The sequence below is a fragment of the Drosophila persimilis genome, unplaced genomic scaffold, assembly GCF_003286085.1.
Source record: "Drosophila persimilis strain 14011-0111.01,24,50 unplaced genomic scaffold, DperRS2 tig00000124-arrow-pilon, whole genome shotgun sequence".
In the NCBI taxonomy this organism is placed as follows: Eukaryota; Metazoa; Arthropoda; class Insecta; order Diptera; family Drosophilidae; genus Drosophila; species Drosophila persimilis.
Window position 1 is genome coordinate 12990728 of NW_020825294.1, and position 22993 is coordinate 13013720.

Genomic DNA, 22993 nt, shown 5'->3' on the forward strand with positions numbered 1-22993 from the left:
TAAATTTCGGACATTTGAGCCGTGAGATCTTTACGCCTGTGTGCCTATAAAAATAATGGAGGCAATTAGTTATTCAAATGATCTTGATCAGAACCTCTCGCTATACCGCAGATGGTGGGTGCGTACAGCAATGCAGTAGGTACATATACATACCTATAAATTCAGCTACTTTTATCTTTTGCAGGGGAACTTTGCCAATACCGGATATACTCTGATGATTGACCATCGATGATTCCGATCGAGAGCTGTGCTAGGCGCAGTCAATTCTAGACATCCCCGAGAACTTTGTACATATTTTATACATTAATTAAATAGTACTTACAAAATCTCATCCGCCTTGCCATTGAACCGTTGGATTCAAATTACAAATTATTCACATTTTGTGTAATTTTTTTTTAGAGCTTTACGCAAAATTTTTTAGCTCCAACTGACGGAATTTCAATTGGAATGAAACCACAGGCTAGATTCCGAAATGACGATGAATGATACGATGATTGGGTTAAAAGAAAGCACTATCGAGAAATTACGTGCTGCCAAATTGTGTGTACAATGCCTCACAGTTGGAAATTATACATTTTTGGAATTCGAAAAAAGCGTTAAGAAATTCTCATTCAAACTTAAATTAATAGATTCGGCTGCAGCCGAATCGAAGCACCATAGTTCCCAAAATTCGATCTGCCACATTTTTCCATGAACTAGTTGAGTTGTAGTTCAAACTAAATTTTATTCTTAAAATCAGAGCCTTATATGTGATTTGACAATGAAGTAGAAGGTACAATTTGTATTTCTATAATTATCGTTAGACTACGCAAGGGATACATTTTACTGCGGATGTCTATTTGAGTGCATGCTTACATTATTGTTATTTTAGGACTACGTTGGTTAAGTGTATTCTCAACTTGTGTTTTGCTGTAGTATTTTTTAATGGATTTCAGATCTCTGTTTACACCCGAACAGTCATAACTCGTCTACTTTATATGATTTCTTTAGAGATCAGTTGTTCGGATACATGAGTGAATTTGAACAATATGTTATGCTTAAATTAATTTATTATTTATGCACATAATCGCCATTGCTGTTGATTAATTCCTTCCAATCGGTTAAGATTCAGCCGACTTTCACTTTACGGAATGACCCAACAGACCCAAAGGAAGAACGATGGCTGTGCCAAAGTTCTGCGAGCCCTTGAAATGCAGGCTATAGGGTATATGGGTAGGTATTCGAGACTATCTATTTGGAATATGGCCTCTGGGTATGCGATCTCGTCCTCGATCCTCATGATCTCCCCAATCATGGAGCCCAGCTGCATGATGTCCTGGAACTTGTAGTTGCTGGTGTCGTAAGAGCCGGCACGAATGATTGTCACGCATGGCCCTGGCTCGACAGCAGCAGCACTCTGCAATGAATCTCCTCTCTCGTGCCACAGCTCTGCACCCGATACTGAAACTCACCCCATCTTTAGGATGTCGATCACCACAGGCCACAGTCTGTGGCCATGCGCTGCTCGTTGAAAACCTCGGGTATGGAGGACTGCAGCGTGTATAAGCGATTGAACTTCTCCTTGGATCACTGCAGACTGAATTTTGTTTCACGCAGAAACGCCAGGAGGAACTGCTCGTCTGTGCAGCCCCCAGGTGCGGTTGGCTTAGTAGTCACTCCCTCACGGACGCAATGTCGTCGGTCACCCGTTGCGGCCTCAGTTGTCCAAGACTGCCAATTCATCATGAATATACGACTATACAATGTGGTCTACTTAGAAGGCGCCTCGTCCTGGTCACGTCCCGGAATATAGTATGGCTGCTAATGAGTACGCTAAAAATGAGAATAAAACGTGACACTGACCCCCCAGTGAATTCTTGGAAAACAGACCAGAATACACAAAGAATAATTTTAGTTCCGAGAAATATAAATCCGATCGTTACGGTTCTGACATATGTACATATGTATGTATGGAAGTGCGTGCACAGCAACAAAGCTGTGGACAGTTTCAGCTAGAAGCTCTGCTTTAAAACTAGAAACTAAAGACTTTCAGACTTCAGCTTTTGCAATTAAGATCTGTTTATCTTTTGATATGGGGTTAATGACTATTTCGGAGCTATTTAATGAATATTACTCGTAATATGCATTGGTTCGAACCAAACCAACCGGTGCTTGGGAGCTGGAAGCCTAAAGAGGATATCTTAATACAAATCATGGGATGTAAAAGTGCATAAGCCGTATTTCCTAGTTAGTAGCGGGCTTTGAGCCACCGCGTGAACTCTGGCTGTTGTTTCTGCCGCCAGTGTAAGTTAACCTGGGCGTGCTCAACAGCGTGCCTTACACTGCGTGTGGCTAGCTTCTCGAGTTTTCTGTGGCAGTCGATGAACATTTTTAATTCCCTGTAATCGTGAGGGCTACTTATGTGTTGAGTTATCTGTAGAAGCAACGCAGCTAGCTCGCGGAAATTCGACTCTAAACTGCAAAACGATTGAATAGATTTAAATGTTAAAGCTGTTATGGTGGTCTCTTACGACTTCGTTAGCAGAGTGAAATTATTCATAAAATAATTTTTGGCCAAAGGAAATCCGATGTGACTCCGCGTAATGGCTCCAAAAGCTAAAGAAATGTCCTGCTTGCGTATTGACGAATTCTCATTGAAAATAATCTCAAGATATCGACGAATCACCCATACTATCCGTGTGCATCCCAGAGCCTGAAGTATCAATCGTCGCTCACTGGCCACCGTTGCGTTGCAATAGCGTTGCCATAAAAAGTTCCAGTCGTACTCATCGCCTTGCCGCAGGGCTGCACAATAAACCACCGATCGAAGGTTTTGAGGTACGGGATTTACCAGATCTGGATCGTTTGAAATAAACCAGCGATGGTAATACTGCACAGCACGTTTACGGCAATCTGAAAGAGCCAACCGACATGCCCATTGATTAATCAATGTCTTGTGAGCGACATGGTGACCTTTTGACTGTGTTTCCATTCCACCAAGATAAACGTAAATCGGTCTCAGCAAATCATTCATAAAGTTCTGTGGCTAAGGCTACTGAAAATTAAAGGCTCTCACCTAATTTTCCTACGTCTAGCTAATTAAACACTTTAGAATTAGTTCGAGGCTTATTAATACAACAAAGAATAAGCGAAGGGTATTGTTTTCACGGGCCTACACAAAAAAGAAATACAGCTATATGAATCCATCGGAATTAGTCCGGCTGATATTACAAATTTAATTAATTAAAATGGGACTACTTAAGTCCATTATGCTTTTGTGAAAGCCTCGAACTGATTCTGATCACTAGCTTCCTTTCTATACTATAGTACTACAGTCACACTTTACAATCTTAATCCAAATTCTAAAGTATTCATACCTGAAAAAGGGTAAAGTCGGCAGTTTGCTTTATGATCCGGTAAATTGTTTCCAAATGATCTAAGGCGGCGCGCCAAGGCATATACGCATGCTCCTGTTTGATATATCTAAGCAGGTCTAAGGCAATCTTATAGCACAGATGACCATTCCAAGATAAAGCCAGAGCATCATTAATTAGCTGGGCACGGTTCATGGTATGAATACGCCGGAAATCACCCCCATGTAATGTTTTAATAATGAGTCGCCAGTTTACGGTGTCATAGTTGACTCGAAAAGGCGCCGTCAGTTGAACGTTAAGGATAAGCCATTGATCCGCTTCAGCACTCAGCGGCGATCGAGCCTCGAGAGGTATGTCGTTAACTTGGCTATCGCATTGCAACCATACTCGTGGTTCCGTTGCTGTAAAATTGGCCCTGCGTGCCAAAGTAAAGCTTATTGGAACAAACCAACACCCATTGGAAATGGAATTGTCCTTTTCCATAGTTTTGCCTAAGCCATCTATGAGAAACCTCCTCTGATTGATAGACATCGTGTTTCTTACATAGTCACGATGTACTGTGATCAGTGGATAGCCAGCTTGCAGCGTCCAAGTATCCATGACCCTCTGTACGTCCAGATACCTAGGCATACTTCCGAATTTATGTGCAGCTTCCGAGAGTGACCGCCACAGATCATTTTGATCTGCGTTGCCGTAGGCGTGCCGCTTCAGATAGCAGTTGAGTCCTTTGCGGAATGTCATATCGCCAGTAAACATGTGCATCATACGGATGATGACTGCACCCTTGCGATAGGTGATAGGGTCAAACTGCTCCGCAAACTGACTAGCCCTGCTCACCGACTGGGAAATGGCACGTGTAGTATGGTACGCATCTGAGTTAAGTACAACCATCATATTCTCCAGCGACTCCTCTGCATAAGCATGCCACTTTTTGCAGAGCTCTTGCATGCCCAATGTGGCTACATAAGTGGCAAATCCCTCATTGAGCCATAGATCATTCCACCACTTCATTGTTACAAGATTACCAAACCATTGATGGGCTAGTTCATGGGCAATGATGTTCGCCACACGCTGCTTGTCCACTTCAGAGGAGGCTTCCGGCGCATAAAATAGTGCCGCCTCGCGGTACGTTATGAGACCCCAATTTTCCATCGCTCCAGCGCTAAAGTCCGGCACTGCCAGCTGGTCTACTTTGGGAAGAGGATAGTCTATTTCAAATACACGTTCGTAATAGTCCAATAGGCGTGGACCGATGTGGGCAGCATACTTGCATTGCGCAATGGCTGAAGCAGGTGCCCAGGTGGTAAACTCTACACTGAAGGTACTTTGCGATTTGAGTCCCGCAAAGTCGTTGACACTATAGCAAACCAAATAGGACGACATGGGCAACGTTTGCTCAAAAATCGTCCACAGCCAGTTCTTACGACCAGATCTGTCATCATAAATCTGATTGAGAATCAGGGTACACCCTAACTATTGAACCACTTACATGGAAATCTTCTTTGTGACGGGCATATTACTCAGAGCCACGTATTTCCTGTGATGACCGAGAGTAATGTTGAACGTAGCCTTGAACGCCGGCTCATCGAAACAGGGAAAGGCGGTACGCGCATAAGCGGGTTCGAACTGTGTCACAGACAAATACCTACATATAAACGATTGTGGAGGACCTGCAGATTGGTGTTTCAATAGCTAATCCTCACCTTGTTTCATTACGTTTTTGATCTTTGTACGAGCTGACATAATAGCCAGACATTCCTCCCACGAACGGGGCGAAGAACTGTATATACAGCACATAATTTTGGCGCGGCTCCAGTACTTTACACAGCATTAGTATATAATAATCATATTTCGAGTTGCGTTCCACAGCTCTTACGCCTATCTTTGTCCTATTGCCGCTCTCATCTAAGTAATACAAGTTCGTTTGATCTGAGGTAATTTGCAGACGCGGGCCAGCATGCAAAGTTATGTTGTTGGTGGACTGCAATGCACGCAGCTCTATTTCCACTTCACCGGAAAAAGATAGCCCAGTTTCGTCTTCCAAGTGTGTTAAAACACGCAAGTTGTAGTGCCGTGGTTGCAAAGTTTGAGGAAGACGGTAGTGATCATAGCTTGCTTGGCCAAATGTCGATATAACTAAGATAAACGAAACAATCAGAGTCATTTCAGTTGAAAACATATACTACATCGATTTTCGAACAATTTCTCATGGCCTCTCTCTCTACTTTTATACCCGATACTCAAAATGAGTATTGGGGCGGTATATTCGATTTTTGGTGAAGATGTGTGTAACGTCCAGAAGGAATCGTTTCCGACCCCATAAAGTATATATATTCTTGATCAGCATCAATAGCCGAGTCGATTGAGCCATGTCTGTCTGTCCGTCTGTCCGTCCGTACGTCTGTCCGTCTGTCCGTCCGTCCGTCTGTCCGTCCCCTTCAGCGCCTAGTGCTCAAAGACTATAAGAGCTAAAGCAACGATGTTTTGGATCCAGACTTCTGTGATATGTCACTGCTACAAAAATATTTCAAAACTTCGCCCCGCCCACTTCCGCCCCCACAAAGGACGAAAATCTGTGGCATCCACATTTTTAAAGATACGATAAAACCAAAACCGCTGAATCGTAGAGAATGACCATATCTTTTAGACTACAGAATTGGATCGTATTATTATTATAGTCAGCATCAAGAAAACAATTTCATTTTGTCTCGCCCTGTCTCTCTCTAACACACACGTAGCATAGCCGGCTTTGCTTAGAGTAAAACATTAGCGCCTAGATCTCAGAGACTATAAAAGCTAGAGCAACCAAATTTGGTATCCACACTCCTAATATATCGGACCGAGACGAGTTTGTTTCAAAATTTCGCCACAGCCCCTTCCGCCCCCGCAAAGGATGCAAATCTGGGGATATTCTCTTTCTTCCGGGATTCTGCGGTGGGGACAGAGGTCCACCTGCTGCCTGCCCAGCTCTGTACATTGGACGAAGCTCAGCTCAAGTCCTTCCTTTTCATATATACTTATTGCTCCGTCGCATAACAGACATACCTCACCCGAGTCCATCCTGTGGCCTATCTTTTTCCACCCTAGCCGTTTCTGGTAAAGCTTTTTAAGCTTAGCGCTCGACTGCATCACCTCCATCACAGTGCATCACCGAGCCCTGGGGGCTCCCCGGTGCCAACGGGAGCGGCTGTTTCCCTTCTGCCTCAGACAGACCGCCAAAAGGAAGTGGATCCCAGAAAATGCTAATAGATTAGAGTTGAATTAAATTTAAAAATCAAATAATATAGAAAAAACAGTAAACAACAATACGAATGCAACGCAAACAGACACATTTTAATTTACTGATCGCACAGATCGTACAACTCTATGCGGGTCGTAAATCTGAAATGCCGCCCGCCTCATGCCAGATGTTTATCCGGAGCACGGCCCGACAATTAGAGGGCTTGGCTCCCACTTTTTCCTGATTTGTGCGGTAAGCCTGGCAAAACATAATGCTTACTAGGAAAAGATCTGGTGATAGCGCAGATCAAGAACCCCTAGAACCAAGCGCCAATGGATGTTGCAACCTTGTATTTTATGGGAAAGGGAAAATATCATTTGCATCAGTATTGTGAGCTATTTCTGTTGCTCCGAAGGATATCATTTGGAAGCATGAATTGGTTTGAATCTACATCCATGCTTATGAGCAAACCATTCAAAAGTTCTGGTAGTGTCTCAACAGGTAGGTACACATACCATCTGACCCATATTTGAATTTGAGCGCTTGACATGGGGACATTCTTTCTCCATAGCACCAATCAGTACTTTCGGATGAGCGAACTATTCAGTAGATGTCTTGCACTCGAATCCGAGACGGTGAAACGAAGCGAATATAAATGCTTAATTCACTTTTTGGTGCTGTCTGCCATTTTCTCTGTGCGTGTCTATTTTACGGCCCAATGGAATAAAACGCAAATTTAACGCAAACCTTCACAGTCACAAAGCACGTCATACAAATAGATGAAATCATACCTGATAGAATTAGATATTGTTCAGACAAAACCACTAAAATCCAGATTAAACGAGGGAAAACGTTGTGAGCAGCGGCAAGTTCTGGCTATAATCTGAACTGATCCAGATTCGGCACCGCCTCCTTCTGGGTGTCGCAGACATCCACTTCCACCACAAATCTAATATACCCCTATGCTCTTTGAGTATCGAGTGTAAATAAGGTGGATGGTGGTAGGAAGGTTAAAAAATACTTTGCGACCTATTCTCATACCCACCATTAGGTGGGTTTCTCAACAAACATTTCCTACAAATCGGTCGAGTCATTTGGGCTCCTCTATTTATAAATTTGTATTACATGGTATATTGATTCCGCAGAATATCAATTTTCAAGGTCGTGACAAATTGGAAAAGCAATTGTTTTATATTTTCCGTTGATGGCATGGAGCTCGTAGTGCATGTTTTGGGTTACGGAAACTGATCCGTTCGATTGAGGAGTTTTTATCAGGAAGTCAACCGGCACATTCATACTATTAAAGGTCCAGTGTAAGGGCTCCGGCAGCCTAGTCACCAGCTCGAAGCACTGTGCCAACTTAAGTGACCACACAGAAACCGAATCGAAGCTCAAACCCTCCCGTTTGTATAGTTTTACAACTTCATTGAAGTTTCGAAAGGTGCTCATAGTTATTACAGCTGTCGGTTTGTCACCGAAATAGTGTTGCGGGAAATCCAATACCACTACGGGGGAACCAGGCTTTATGTGGCTATACCTCTTTTCAGTGTCCCCGTCCTCGTACTCCTCTATGTGTATGGTTGAGCAATTCATGCGGTCTATGAGCTTGAGCGATCTCAGGTAATTTGGATGTTGGTGCAGCCGTTCATCCATTGGTTTTAAGTTAGCACCAATTTTTTGAATCACCTCCTCACGTATCGATTCTTCCACAAGAACGCTGGCGACCAGGCCACTCCCAATCGGGTGCATCATATCCTTTACAATTGCTTTAGTTACCTGGCTTACATCTCCAGTTGAGAAGAGTATTATTAGTTGTGGAAGCACCCACATCTTGTGGCTACCATCTTCGGGATATCTATGTACATGTCGTCTAAGCAAGCACGTATAGACGTCATCTTCCATGCAGTGGCCCTGCTTGTAAATATGACGATCGATGGTTTTAGCATCACCCTCTTCGACAGTTTTGGATTTATTAATTTCGAGACCGCTCATTTTTTGATTACTTCGAATTTGAATATATTCTATAAATTCTGAAACGTATTGATGGCTAAGTAAGCAGCCTCTTGGTTACACATTTGATACATTTAATTTACTTGTGGAGTTCTTAGCTGTGATAGATGTGAAATAGTCGTATAGTAAAAGGGTATATTGAACTCGCGGTCTTTGCATCTCGCATTTAAATCTTACGCATCTAAGAACCCACCCTGGTTTCATTCATAGGGTGCTTCTGTCATCATGCTACCTTCTGACATTTCCGTCCTTAAATCTCTGTGGCTTTTAATAATACATTCCGTATTTTCCAGACGACCCTCAACAAAGCTATCATTCCTTATAATTCGTATCCATAGGAATTAGCTGCTAAGGTAAGACGTATGTATCCTTCGATTCGATTGAACGGCGAGAATAATAGAGTTAATTTCAAAATAGTTTTCTCTTTAATTTCACTATAATTAATCAATTGAAAATGTTCTTAGTTACATATAAAATTCTGAGTAACATCTTCGTATTCAATGTCAGTATATTCCGTTTAAACTCGAGGTTTTAACTAACAGCCAAATATACACATATGTATGTATTTTACTTTACAGGAAAGGAAGGGACAAAATATTTATTAATGACATGGACTTGAAATCTATCTGCAAGATTGAGGATTTATAGCATTATAGGTCGTCTGTCAAAAAATGGTTCTAGATTCAAAATCGATAACGAGGGACACAGTTTTAACAATTAAGGAATAGCTTTGTATACAAAAACGAATATAAATTGAAGTACCAATGCTTTACTTGGGTTTTTTTCTTATTTTGTTCCTAGCGATTTATTTTCATAGAGTATGTGTGTGTGTATGTTTACATCGATTTGTGTTTTTTGTTGATGTGTTTTTTAAAATTTAATTTAAATAAATGTCCAATAATGGCCAACGAAAAGAGTTTAGTTTTTCACAAGCCCCTATGCTTTTGCTTTTTTAATACAGTAGTTGAAGTGAAAATAACATAATGTAATTATAGGCATTCCATGGGGCTATGGCTATGCTATGAACTAGGACTCCATTTCTGCAGGCTTTTGAAAGCTTTAGAGTGATAGAGAGTGATTAGAGTGATATGCTATTAAAGCTTTTGAACATATATGCAGTTTAAAGCATTAAATAAATTTAAACACATTCTATAGAAATAGAGTGCAAGAAAGTGAGGATAAAAGGCGGAGCCAAATTAACATCTTAAGTACGTATTTTACGAGGTAACACATTATACATGTAGTACATTTATATATATATAAATATTTGTTGTTTGCTTATTAGTATTACGAAAATGCACTACAGCTGGATGTAGCCATTGATTTCTCAAATATAGGCAAAAAGGTCCCAATTAATACCTTTTCAAACATAAACACAACATAATCCGTCATTACACAACGATTGACTAAATTCGGATAAAAAAGAAAGAACAGAACAAACAATAATATCATATAATAACAATATTTGCGGAAACAGGCATGCTTCTTTCGAATTTGGAATTGAACATGTGATGGATAGTTACGGGAAATTTGATTTTCTGCAATAAGCTCATAAATAAAATGTGCCTTGAAATTGCTATTGGGGCTTAGGCCTATTTGGGCTGCTCTTCTAGTTTTGGAAGAAGAGGCGTGGAAGCAGCGGTCGCATCTCTGTCATCCTGCTCTCCATTTTGAAGGTCTCCTACATCTGAAGCAACTAGACTACTCATTGAGGCATCCTCCGTGGGTTCAGTGTTGCCAATCCTTTGGTCACCTTGATTGTGCACACTAGGACTATTGCTCTTCTCGTCATGAGATAAATCAATATTCGTTGGGGACGAAGTTAAACTTCGGTTGGGCTTAGACAAAGCCCTCGTGCTCTGATTCGCCGCTAAGAATCGTGGCTTTTCATCTTCACTTATCGAGTGCAGCAGACGTTCCACTTCATCGTCAAATGTCTCACTTGAAAATGTTCCGGATTTACGACTTTTCTCCAATAATGTGGCCTTTTTGGCAGTAAGATATAGAACCCGTTTAATTGCAATGTATATCACATCTGATATAGCGCGAACAGAGTAATCAGGTACAAAGGATTGTCGAATTTTAGAATCCATATTCAGCGACTGTAAAGATCCCATTTGCGTCGGAGAATCTAGAAAACATAGATTGTATTTTAATATTAAATCAATTTAAAACCTTTATCATCAATATGTACATGCACAAAATAACTTTGTAACAAACAAAACTTCAACATACCAATAACTACATTTTGGACCAATGCTTGGGTGCCAAAATAAGTAAATGGGCCGCTTTCAAACATCAGAGCTTCCTTGCCAATAGTGACTTCCACACGGCCTTCCAATATAAGTACAAAAAAGTCGACAGCTTTGCCTTGTGTGAATATGTACAGACTAGGGTCGTCTTTACTTTTTCCTTTCGCTTTGATATTGTGAAAAACATCCTGATTGAGTAATCTCCGGAGAATTGGTTCCGAAATGACATCTTTTTTAAACGCATCAACAGCTGAAAGAGTTTTTTGTAGTCGTTTCACAGTCCCAATAGTCCCATTTAGACTGTTTTTTTTTTACCTGTGCTTAAGTACTGAAAGGTGGCCAGTGTTAGTTGTGGAGATATCCGTACGGCCTGCACCTCGCGGCGTTCGGCAAATGCTGAAAAATCTGCTTTTTTATAACGATTGCGCTTAACTTTTGTGCGGTTATCAACGAACACGTCTGTCTCATCAACAATCTCCGCCTGGATAAGCTCCTCAATTACATCCTCGAGAGTAACCAACCCAACGGTCTCATAAAAGGGATCCCCATCCCCTTCATTGTTAACGCGATGCACAAATGCGATATGACCTATTGTGCCTTCTTTAAATTGGTTAAACATAATATCCAAGGTATAGTCTTCAAATACAAAATGAACCGGATTTTGGTAGAATTCGCACAATGTTTTCAGTGGAGTGTTGTCGTCGGTATCCACAAATGCTAAATCCTTAATGTAGAGCAAAGTCACAATATTTTTTCTATCTCCATCGTAGACAGGAATGCGGGAATAGCCAGAGTTCATGATTTCAGATACAGTTTCAAAGTCAAGCACAGCTTCTAATGAAAGCATAAAAGCATCATCAATGTGTGTCATCACGTCTGCTACCGTCTTTTTGCGTAGCTCCAGAGCTCCCGATATAATATTCACTTCATTTTTATCAAGATCGTTGACATCGTTTGTGACCTATACAGTGTATGATCAATTTTGTTTGTACATAGTTGTAGAAATGTGTCTTGGAAAATCTGTGGCAGGCATTGCATTCGGTACTTACACGAACAAGTTCTTTTAATCGTTCTCGGTTGTAAACATTGCCAATTTCTTCACCCAATAACGCATCGAGAATGCGAGAAATAGGGTACGACAGGGGCGCTGTTATAGCCATTACAGTTTTTGTTATTAATATGGTTTTGGCTCCAACAGCCAATCCATATCTTGAACACACAGCCTGTAAAATGAATACAACATGTTGTGTAATACTTATACATATACATTACAAAATTCCAAAATATTATTAAAAATACATATGTGTACGATGTAGTTACCGTTAATTACACTATGCACCACCACATTTTCGCTTCGAACCAAACCGACTTTTTCTGATAGATTTGGGGCCTTAAATTTTTTTAATGAATTATTTTAATGAATTTTTTCCATGTTAAGGTTTTTTATTACTTTTGGAAACCGGCTTTTTGTGTAATCCTTTTTAGAAGTTTTGTATCTTTGCATAACTTAAGTATCTTACATCTGGTTACTGAACTTTGCAATTCTGAAAAGCTGGTAAATGCCGCTATAAATTTTACCCAAACATATTGTAGCTTCAACTTACCGTCTGGAAAATATTAAGTTTTCAAATGAAGATTTATAATTTTATCCTTCAAGATTTTGGTTTTTAAAACTTTTGAAAAGTCGAAACAGAATTTTTTCCTGTGCTTTTATATTTTATGTGGATAGGTAATTACGATTAATTAAGCGTCGTTATATGTGTCGTTTGTAAATGTATGGATAACCGGTTAAGGTGAACCCGTTGGACCAAACCTCCCAAAATTGCATTTAACCGTTTCGTACCGTTTGGAACCCTCATATAACCTATTAGTACGGTTACAAATAAACAATTGTGGTATTTTTTGTAAACAAAAATGGTCGTATTTCGAGCAAATTCAAAACGATACTGAGCCAAAGGTGCCGAACGGTACAAAAGTCGTTTTTCCGAGTTGCAAAGTTCAACACAAGCAGACGTAATATACTTAAGTTATGTAACAAAAAGAACTAACTCTAAACAAAATGGATGCGTGGAAAAACCTGCAAGTCTCAAAACTTTTTTGGACCACTCTAACGCGGCTTTGCATTTGTTTATCGCTTCTATTCTACCAAGGATCGAAGGGAACGAGCGGTTTCACTGACATTAACTCAAAAATTTTGAGGTAGCAAAAAGGTCAGTAGTGTTATCCATAAAATCCTTAGATTCTTTCGTGTTTCGAGTGAACCCTTTGCTTTAGGATTCGACTGATTCATTCTACTTAGTACCCTGTTGACTCTCTGGTAATATTTATTTATGTTGAAAGCTAATATAAAATTTATGCATTTTTTGTTGACCCTTTCCACATTTCTTGTTCATGCTACCACAATGAGCCCAATTATATTGAAGAGTGATATAATTTATTCCTAAAAGAAACTGCCGAATCTGGCTAAACAAATTTCGTTCGGAGTCTCTCAGTTATTTGCATAAATAACCCACTCAAGTACAGTAAAATCTAATAGTTAGACGCAAAACAGCATTGGTATTTGATGGTTAACTTAGTATTATTAATTTAAAAACCCACCTGAGGCGTTATTTCACCAAAGAGTACGATGGCCAGTGTGGAAAATATAACAGCAAAAAGTCCAGACGTTAAACCATCCAGTAGAATGGTAAAGGTTGAGTTAACCAACACATTACCCAAGAGAATACTGCACAACAGATAATTACCTTGATCTCTGACGGGGGCTATTTTTGCTGCATATTTTTTTTCTTTTTCCGTGCCAGTGTTTCGCAGTATCTAATTAATGCACGCATATATATATAGGTAAAGGTAAGATAGATTTAGTTCAACGGTCGCGCTTATCACTAGTAGAGAGTGGCAGACCTTTAATTCGGTGCGGTCCATGGCCATCAAGCCCAAATTAAGCCCTGAGAACAAGGCGGAGAAGCATAGACAAACTAGGATGATCATTATTGCCAGCCAGATGGGTAAGAATGGTTCATGCGTTTCTATCTTCAGCCACTTGGAATTCCCCTGATGCTCAAGAGGTGTAGTGGTTACAGCTGTGCTGTGCTGTAAGTGAAAATTTACAATTATACTTAGATGGTCTTCAAAGGTTTCGAGGCACAACCCTGCACTCACATCTTTTGTATCCTCTGCGTTTTTAGCACAAATGTAATATATGCTACTGGCCGCTGGAAATTTAACCGAGTATGTGGCCGAAAAGCCATCGCTGGAGACTTCTAAGGGAGCAAAGAGGTCAGTGGCCGGCTTCAGACAGGGACCTCCGTAATCATTCTCCTCATTAGTGAATGTAATAAGAGTATTTTTCTGTAAACCATTGCCAAAAATTCGAAACTTGTGGTCTTTCTCAGTCAATACACTTGGTATGCCATCGTTCGTCTCGGTTGTACCGTCTTCCAATCGTATACCAAAAATTCGAATTGGGTTTACGGCCTCCCTCCGAATACGTATGCTAAAATAAACAAGTGCAAAAATAAATTTAAAAAAGTTACATTTTCATTTTCACGGTATCCAGTACGAGTATCTATGCATATTTTATTCTTCTTCATCACTCATCTCTCTTGGTGCTAATTTATCTTACCCATTGGGAGAAAATCGGCGCGTTCACAAGCACAACTTGATCGGGGATCATTGATGGATTTATTACGTTGGGAGTCGCAGCTAGGGCAGCGACTACATTTATACCCGATACTCAGTAAGTATGGCTCTACTCCGCCGGAGGAGAAGAGAGGGAATGAGAAGGCGCGTGGAAAGCGTCGCGCAGCCCCTGCGATTTCATTTTAGTTTTTTAGTTTTCTCGCATCTTTAAAATTGAGCGTGCCGCATATTTTCATCCTTTGCAGGGGCGGAAGGGGTGTTGAAAATTTTGAAATACACTTGTACAAGTGCGATATCACAGGAATCGGGATACAAAATGTGGCTGCTCTAGCTTTTATAGTCTCTGAGATCTAGGCGCTCATAATGACGGACAGACGGACAGACAGACAGACAGAAAGACAGACATGGCTCAACCGACTCGTCTATTGATGCTGATCGAGAATATAGAATACTTCATGGGGAGACGAATCATTGTGGGCGTTACACACATCCATTTTCCGCTCCAATCTAATATAAATATGAATAGTACATTTTTGCTTATTTAAAAGGTTTTCACATCAAAGTTCGTGAAATGAATATGCCAATCGGGACAAAAGTATATGGAAATCTGTCTCTATTGACTTCGGCTGTTTTTTCGCATGTAAAAAATTTTTACCTAAACGTCCTGAACAATGCTGCCACCCGTTTTAGTTCGAACTATAGAAAATGCAAGTTACAGACGTTCGATTAATTTTTGGCAAATGCTGACTAATACAGTTTTCATATAGTTGCCATAGGAAAGAATTAGATGTGACCGCAGCCTAACATTATGTTTTAGATATATAGATTAAACTGATCGTCGATTGCCTTTTTTCATCCCTATTTCGCGAAGTACGAAAATAATTTATTCCGTAGCTGCTGCGCCCCTTTATGAGGCAGCATTTCATTCGAGTACTGATCAAGGTATGACAATTAGTGAAGATAGAGATACGAAGTATGAAGTACTAACCTGCGTCATTACCCAAAAACTAAACTAAACTAAAAATGAACCTATCCTCAGCGTCACTATCAGATATCCCTTATCACTTTCAACGTAATCTCTTAGATGTACATACATATATAGGTATATACATACACATGTTAAAGCAAGAAGGAAAAGATTGATTTTCAGATCCACGTTTTTTGGGGCAGCTACTAATACGACTTTGTACAGCCGTCGCATGTGAATTGAATTGGTCTGAGCTACATACATATGTATGTACATACATATGAAGATATACATATGTACATACATATATGAAACAACATGCGGAATAATTACATTATATCCTCTCCAAGAATACACGAAATGTCCGTCCATCGGTTTGCCTGAGCTTGGGCTCTAGGAACCCCTGTATGTTCTAGTCTCTTGCAAGAGACTTTTTATCATTGGAAGAAACCATTCCACTTCATTTGTGTTGCTGGTGCGCTGTACTTATGTACGTGTATAAGCCTACATATGAACATCTGTATGTATGTACATGTATTCTCTCTCCTCGAAAGAAAAAGAATATGGGTGTGCAAACATAGCCATGGGCATACACAATCATGAATCAGCAGCAAGAGCATTGGCTAACACTGACAAAATCCAGATTTTTTCGGATACCACCGATACGAGTCCGAAATCAGAAAAATGACTCGAAGCGTTGAACAGTGGGACCTTCGGACTTTTCAGCTTGTAAAATCTTATCTACTGAGCAAGTAAAGAAATTTTCGTAAATTAAATTGTAGTATTAATTTAGTAAATTTCACGTTCTGAAAGTTGAACTTTGTTGCGAGTGCACATTTGCCTACTCGCGATTATCAATTTATATTTGGCTCGTATCGATACTGTAGGTTGAATGGTCAATTTCGGTATACAAATCTTGTACTAGATATACATTTGAAATTAATTTCCTCTAAAAAATAGGGTTTATCATTATTTGTTGTCTTATTATTAAAGTTGAGAGAATCATTAGTTTTCTGTAAAATAATTATAAAAATTGGAAAGAATATCTGGTAATTTTAATATTTCTAAAGAACATTTTTAAGCGATGAAGCTAAGGATCTGAAACAGCTACGAAAGTGTTGAAAACATCGTCGTTTTACCTTATTCGTGATATTTTGCACCTGTTCTTACATATATGCACTTTTCTTTTTTTAAAACTTCTTTCTCGTTTGCTGGGCTTCATTTTTCAATGGTGCGGCACTAATATTCAATTAAAACTTGACTATATGCCAAAATAATTATGCTTTCCTACAGTATATTTTTCTGATTTTTTTGATTTCAAGGTTTATTTACCGTTTGATTTGTGAGATGATTGATGGGGAATCATAATTCACCGTAATGGTTGTTCCATCCTTGATTTCAAGTAATTCCGACCTTATATCTGTAATATGATTCTTAAAATTATTCCCCACGCTTAAAAAATATATGTATGTTTGTACATGCGAGTATTGTTTGGGGAGACACGCTTTTCAGCTAAAATGCTTGTATTATAATTTGGCCATAATCTTAAGCGGAAGAAAGATCACTAAGAAGTTACAATTATTACAATTATTAACTTAGATGATAATATTTTTAGGACACATCCCGTGTCTTCGCCATTGGTATACGCAAGCAGCCCAAGCTGATCAAGAACGTACATATGTATGAAAGCATGTTGGTCACGCTGGCTGTGACGTACATTTAAACGAATCATGCATTTAAAGACGAAATGCTTTAGAGAGTTTGGTAAGTTGCTTAGAATATACAAAAAAAGTGTGTGTCAAGGAAGAAATATATTTATACATACATACACGTACATACATATGTATACAAATAGATGTTAAATAGGATATTCCAGAATATGGTCAGAAGTAAGCAACGCAGAGAAGAAATCTTATCAGAGTCCTACAGTACACATTTGTATACACATCGTATATACTTGTTAAGTCTTGAGCTCCTATCGGAACTGGTGTCCATTTTTAAAGTAAATTTAATGTGTAAATACATGCATAACTCAGATAATTAGAATCTAATTCTTACCACTATATTTTGTAGCTGCCATAGCAGAGCGATCGTCCTTGGAAGAGGAACTTATTTAATTCTTAATCTAATTCGACCTACTTTTGGAAAACAACACTTTATTTACATATATTCGGAAGATGTGAGCAAAAAAACCTAAACAGCTGTAGTTGAAAGTGCTTTTCCATAGTTTTTTCTTTTTCGATTGTACTTGGCACACACAAAATATTGAGCAACAGCTGAGCCCTTACTTGTTCTCAAATGGAACTGTAAACTGTTACATACTAAATAATACGGCCACATACATATGTACATAAGTGTATGTGTATATTTAAAAAATTATGACCAAAACCTTGGACGGATCATACGAATACGTAATATAAAAGTAGCTATTTTTGGTTACGAGAACATTATGTAGCGTTCGATAATTGAAAATTAATTTTTTTAAAGTAGTTTTATCCTAAAGAACGTTCTTGTAAACTTGCTGAAAACGCTACCCAGAAAATCATTCCGACCTGTTATTATGTCAGCAGAGCAAAGAAAAATCCTGATAAATATGTTCTATATACATACCTATGTGCATATGTATATACATATGCACATATAAGCCCTATGACAGAAAGCGAAATCGAAGCAAGAGCCAGGGCTATTCATTATGTTTACTTAATGATATGAGCATACGCCGACAAACATATGTATGTAGGTACTATGTGCATGCAGGCATATTTATGTACATATGTATTTGTCGAATTGAATGCACATACAGACATTTTAGTTATCACTATTCTTGCGCGAGAACTTGCCTTGCTTGATTTTGTGATGACGACACCGACATCCATCTTAAGTCAACACTTTTACTGTTTTCTAGGGTTTGGTAGGGTATTTTTGAAGGCTCAGCACTAGCACTGTCACCTTTTGATACGGAACAGAGGCCCACATTTGCACCATTAGCAAAAACGAGAATAGTAATTAGGACCGCGAAATGTGTGCTTTTCATTTTTAACGAACTAAGCAGCAAGCATTCTTGACCGATTGATTTTTCATTTTTCACACGCGACCTCAAGCTTAGAGCCTTTTGGAAAACGAAATTTAAGAGCCTTAAATTTGTTACCAGAATGCTAAAGTTGTTTTTAACTTTACATTCCTCTGTCCATTTAGTCCGTTTTTGAAATGTATGTTTACTTTTTTCCATACTACGTAATTTATACCGAAACGACAATCCCAAACAAAGTATATCGATATGTTAATATATATTTTATATATATATCTATATATATTTATAGGTGATCTTTTTTCCGAAAATATTTTCTAATAATTAACGGAACGAGCTTCTTTTCCCCAAGAAAAGCGAGAAATATTGTTGGGGCAGCAGCAGCAGGCGGATTTATTGATATATATACGGTCTGACCCTTGGAAAAATACCAAAATATACCGATTAAGAGAGAACTTAACCCACTTAACCTCCCTGCATCTAAACAGGTAAACAACTTGCGTTAAAGCGCGGAAAATAATACATATATCTAATTCTTCTTTTAGACGCATCCTACCCCTTCTCTTTATTTTTAAAAAAATTTACCACACTATCTGCGCTAAACTTCATCAATTTTTATAATTTTCGTGGTGTGTATTTTGTGTGTATACTATTCTACAATGGGTTAATCGTGATTTCCATGATTGGAAATCATATTCTTCGATTTTGATTTTTGGCTTAATATTACTAGCTAGCTGGAACCTTCAGCTTTGAACACATCGTTTTCTCTGATTGATGAATAAATTTTCTACGAGACTGACTAATTTTAAGAACTCTTCTTCATTGGTTTGCATGTAAGTAAGGTTTAGGCAAAGGTCAATCGAAAATAAAAGCATGTAAAGCACGTAAATGGTATGAACTGTTACGTAATTTGAACACTTGTTGCTTGTCAATAGGTGGTATGGACATTTTTATACCCTATTTCTTTACATTAATATTAAAAGTCCTTCTTCCAGACAACGTTCACGCTCGTTTTTATATTATTACTTTGCAGCTATTAAACACAAAAAAAAATACACAAGTTGAAGTGGAGTATATCCCATTATAAAGATTTCGAATTACAACATTGCTGATACTCCGCAAATTCAAGCACCAAGACTTTTAAGGGCGTCCAAAAAGTAACGTTCTAGTTCTATAGTTCTGATATGTTTAGTTTTATTATAGCCGATTCCATCGCCAATTTATTTATTTCAAATTGTGAAATTTCACAATTCAGACCAAAACCTTGTTATTGCTATTGTCATCAGCTGGTTTTTCTTTTATACTTGTAAGAGTTCTTCCGTGGTGCCAAATTCTTCAAAAACTTTCATAATACTCTAAAAATGCAGATGTAATGGGTATGTGAGCTAAATATAAAGCTAAGCTAAATTTTTTTGTCGACAAAATTGTTCATATATTTCACTCGGGGCATAGTGTGACCGAGTGCACATACTCTACGGTTACACTGTTTGTGTTTGTTTATAGCGTTATGACATTGGACTTTCCCAAATTTTCTGCGAAGAAAGAGATAGCATAATGTTTGTGATTAAGTCACGTCTAGGTCTAGGTCTAGGTCACGTTTCAATAGCCATTTCGATGATCAAATCGTTTTCTTTTTTTCTGCTATTCTGCTATTGCAACATGTGACACGCACTTATATTATTATTTTGTTATACTAACAATGCTATACTTAGAATTTTTCGTCTGTTTACATCTCATGTGCTGACAATTGTGATAGTGAATTTCATATTCACCAAACCAACAAAATTGGTTCTGAAAATTGAAACAATTATTGGAAAAACATTTGTAACATACAAACATATTTGTAACGACATTATACAAAAATAATGTGCCATATGTTTTCTGACAATATTAAAGAAATACCCTAAATATTTACATACTTATTTGGTTGTGCTGGTCACTCATGACCTCCCCCTCTAAAAATATTGTCGAATTTATTTATGAATGCACCGAAACGATAAATATCACACTATATATCGATATATTGATGTATAATATATATACTCCACTATTTCTTTGTACCATTCAGAATTAAAAATTTATTTAAATGGATAACTCCGACGATCTACCGCCAATCGACATCGTTACATATATAACAGATGAGTTACAGCAAACATACCGCAACACCAATGGAGAGAAAGAAAAAGTGAAAGTACTTATTGACTATCTTGAGCGATGGGACGACGACAACTCCATTGCTAAGCTAAAGTCTACAAACATTGAATTTGAATCAGGTGAGTTTGAATGAAATCATAATTTTGTATAAATATTTATTTAATATGGTCTTAGATTTGGATTGGTTTAACGTCAGTCAACCTTTATCTCTAGAAGGTCTGCGCGGAAAAGTTGTCGTTCTAGACTTCTTTACCTATTGTTGCATAAACTGCATGCACGTATTACCAGAGCTGCATAGTCTAGAAGAGCGATTTCCCATTGAAAGCGGACTTGTAGTTATCGGTGTACACAGTCCGAAATTTGAGAACGAGCGCACTACTGCAAACATACTGTCTGCTGTAGATCGATATGGAATCACGCATCCCATTGTAAACGATTCCCGTTCCGCTTTGTGGCGTGCTCTTGGTGTACGCTGCTGGCCATCAATAATGGTGTTGAGTCCGACTGGTTTGCCCATGTTGTTACTTATGGGTGAAGGACATGGGATATTCATGCAGGAGTTTATTGGTGCCGCGTTATCTTTCTTTAGCCGACAGGAAAAAATAAACTTAGGCAGTCTACCTATGAAGCTATCAAGTCATTTGCATCCGACGTCTAGTTTGCGTTTTCCCGCTAAAATTGCTCGAAGTTCGTTAGGTCGCTACGCAATAGCTGACGCTGGTAACAATCGGGTACTTGTGGTGTCTGCTGATGGTGTCGTAGAACATAAGATCGGAGGTCTTCAGGCTGGCTTCGTTGATGGTAAATTGGCTCTATCACGTTTTAATAGTCCTCAGGGCGTGGCATTTCTTAATGAGAGCACGCTAATTGTTGCCGATACCGAAAATCACGCACTCCGAAAAATATCGCTAGAAAATGAATTAGTAGAAACCCTTGCTGGTACAGGACATCAAGGAAACGAACGGATTGGTGGTCGTGTAGGGCCGTTGCAGGCTTTATCTTCGCCTTGGGATTTGGCTGTATTTCGCACACGTGATATGGATATGTCTTTTCATCTTGACGAGCGTAATGTGCCTGAAAAAACTATTATACTTATCTCAATGGCCGGAACCCACCAGATTTGGGGATACTTTCCAGAAGGTATTATATGGTGGAAATTTCGCAAGTTCGAACCACTTTGCTGTGTGTCGTTAATCGGCAACGGTCTGGAGGAAAATCGTAACAACTCATATCCACAGAACGCTGCATTTGCGCAGCCCTCTGGCCTGGCCATGTCAAAGGATTTTCTCTTTATAGCTGACAGCGAAAGCTCTAGCATACGAAAGGCATCCATGATTGATGGAAAAGTGATGCCAGTAGTTGGAGGGGATCGCAACCCCCTGGTAAGTTGTATTATTAAGAAACGACCATTAAAAACACGTACATATTTAAAATTTTCAGAACCTTTTTGCGTTCGGCGATGTCGATGGCAAGCTTTTTAATGCAAAACTTCAACATCCGCTTGGAGTTACACATAGTGATGCGGACAACAAGGTGTATGTGGCTGACACATATAATCATAAAATTAAAGTTATTGACACGGAGACGAACTGTGTTTCGACGTTGGCTATAAAGAGTCAAGGAGGCACGCCTTTGATTTTCAACGAGCCAGCTGGACTATGCTTGGACGCAGAAGGGAGGAATTTGTTGGTTTCAGATACTAATAATCACGCCATACAAATAATTGATTTGTTAACTTTAAAAGCCCGACCATTTTTACTAGATTTTAACAAAGTTGATTGTGCTAGTGAAACAGATGCTCCGCAACTTCTGCCAAAGAATGGCGAACCACATATGCTTAGTGCGTTGCCTTTGCATTGTAGTAGAAAGAGCACGATTAACTTTAACATTCGACTTTCACCACAGCTTAAGTTTACAGAAGAAGCTCCACAAAAATGGACGATAAGAACGTTGAATAGTGCACTGGAGGTAAATCAAAAATCTGGATGCCTGAAAAATGGAATGTGTAACTTGCAGGCACAAGTTTTGAAAAATGATTTTAGCAGCGAAAACAACCCTATATTTACTATTGAATTTGCATTGAATCTGTGCGACACAAAGTGCTGCCTTATGAAAAGGTTCTTAATTGCTGTAAATTGCGAGCCCAATGTGGAAGAGTACATAGCAAGCCATGATGTAAATATTCAAGTCGATCATTCAATTATAAGCACATGACAAAACTAAAGGAGCTTTAATCACATATATATATATTTTTATATGTACAATTATTTTTATTGAAATTGTGTATTTACATATTTTTATGTTTTGTTAGAATTAAAAGTTGGTTAAAATGATAATCTTTGTAGTCTCTTAAGCATAGAATATGCTGTA

General features: G+C 38.8%; 4 protein-coding genes across 4 annotated transcripts; 1 reads left to right on the forward strand and 3 right to left on the reverse strand.

Annotated features, from left to right (window-relative positions):
* Nucleotides 1-2034: 2034 nt before the first annotated feature.
* LOC6597989 (aminopeptidase Ey) lies at nucleotides 2035-5109 on the reverse strand. The gene is made up of 5 exons (XM_026987496.1): nucleotides 5057-5109; nucleotides 4843-4998; nucleotides 3357-4785; nucleotides 2511-3019; nucleotides 2035-2456 (listed from the first exon to the last, which is right to left on the reverse strand). Exons 1-5 carry the CDS (start codon nucleotides 5107-5109, stop codon nucleotides 2228-2230), a joined length of 2376 nt encoding a protein of 791 aa, XP_026843297.1. The 3' UTR covers nucleotides 2035-2227.
* A 2440-nt stretch (nucleotides 5110-7549) lies between these two features.
* LOC6597988 lies at nucleotides 7550-8526 on the reverse strand. Its single transcript, XM_002023048.2, has one exon. It carries the CDS (start codon nucleotides 8473-8475, stop codon nucleotides 7723-7725), a length of 753 nt encoding a protein of 250 aa, XP_002023084.2. The 5' UTR covers nucleotides 8476-8526; the 3' UTR covers nucleotides 7550-7722.
* An 810-nt stretch (nucleotides 8527-9336) lies between these two features.
* On the reverse strand, nucleotides 9337-18685 carry LOC113565462 (metal transporter CNNM4). The gene is made up of 8 exons (XM_026987522.1): nucleotides 18282-18685; nucleotides 13995-14328; nucleotides 13737-13925; nucleotides 13434-13649; nucleotides 11885-12058; nucleotides 11151-11796; nucleotides 10819-11085; nucleotides 9337-10714 (listed from the first exon to the last, which is right to left on the reverse strand). The coding sequence occupies exons 1-8, from the start codon at nucleotides 18668-18670 to the stop codon at nucleotides 10176-10178; spliced, it is 2754 nt and encodes a 917-aa protein (XP_026843323.1). The 5' UTR covers nucleotides 18671-18685; the 3' UTR covers nucleotides 9337-10175.
* Nucleotides 18686-20555: 1870 nt separating this feature from the next.
* Nucleotides 20556-22959, forward strand: LOC6597987 (NHL repeat-containing protein 2). Its single transcript, XM_026987587.1, has 3 exons — nucleotides 20556-20742; nucleotides 20798-22005; nucleotides 22064-22959. The coding sequence occupies exons 1-3, from the start codon at nucleotides 20556-20558 to the stop codon at nucleotides 22835-22837; spliced, it is 2169 nt and encodes a 722-aa protein (XP_026843388.1). The 3' UTR covers nucleotides 22838-22959.
* The last annotated feature ends 34 nt before the right edge of the window (nucleotides 22960-22993 follow it).

Excerpts from the sequence above, each read along its gene's own strand:
- LOC6597989 (XM_026987496.1), bottom strand. The coding sequence starts at position 5,109 with ATGTCTGGCTATTATGTCAGCTCGTACAAAGATCAAAAACGTAATGAA. Across the intron at positions 4,999-5,056 it reads CAAAAACGTAATGAAACAAG|GTATTTGTCTGTGACACAGT; the intron begins GTGAGGATTAGC and ends GTTTATATGTAG. Across the intron at positions 2,457-2,510 it reads TTCACTCTGCTAACGAAGTC|TTTAGAGTCGAATTTCCGCG; the intron begins GTAAGAGACCAC and ends ATCGTTTTGCAG.
- LOC6597988 (XM_002023048.2), bottom strand. The coding sequence starts at position 8,475 with ATGGAAGATGACGTCTATACGTGCTTGCTTAGACGACATGTACATAGA.
- LOC113565462 (XM_026987522.1), bottom strand. The coding sequence starts at position 18,670 with ATGGAAAAAAGTAAACATACATTTCAAAAACGGACTAAATGGACAGAG. Across the intron at positions 13,926-13,994 it reads ACGCAGAGGATACAAAAGAT|CACAGCACAGCTGTAACCAC; the intron begins GTGAGTGCAGGG and ends TTTCACTTACAG. Across the intron at positions 11,086-11,150 it reads CTTTCAGTACTTAAGCACAG|CTGTTGATGCGTTTAAAAAA; the intron begins GTAAAAAAAAAA and ends AAACTCTTTCAG.
- LOC6597987 (XM_026987587.1), top strand. The coding sequence starts at position 20,556 with ATGGATAACTCCGACGATCTACCGCCAATCGACATCGTTACATATATA. Across the intron at positions 20,743-20,797 it reads AAACATTGAATTTGAATCAG|ATTTGGATTGGTTTAACGTC; the intron begins GTGAGTTTGAAT and ends ATATGGTCTTAG. Across the intron at positions 22,006-22,063 it reads GAGGGGATCGCAACCCCCTG|AACCTTTTTGCGTTCGGCGA; the intron begins GTAAGTTGTATT and ends TAAAATTTTCAG.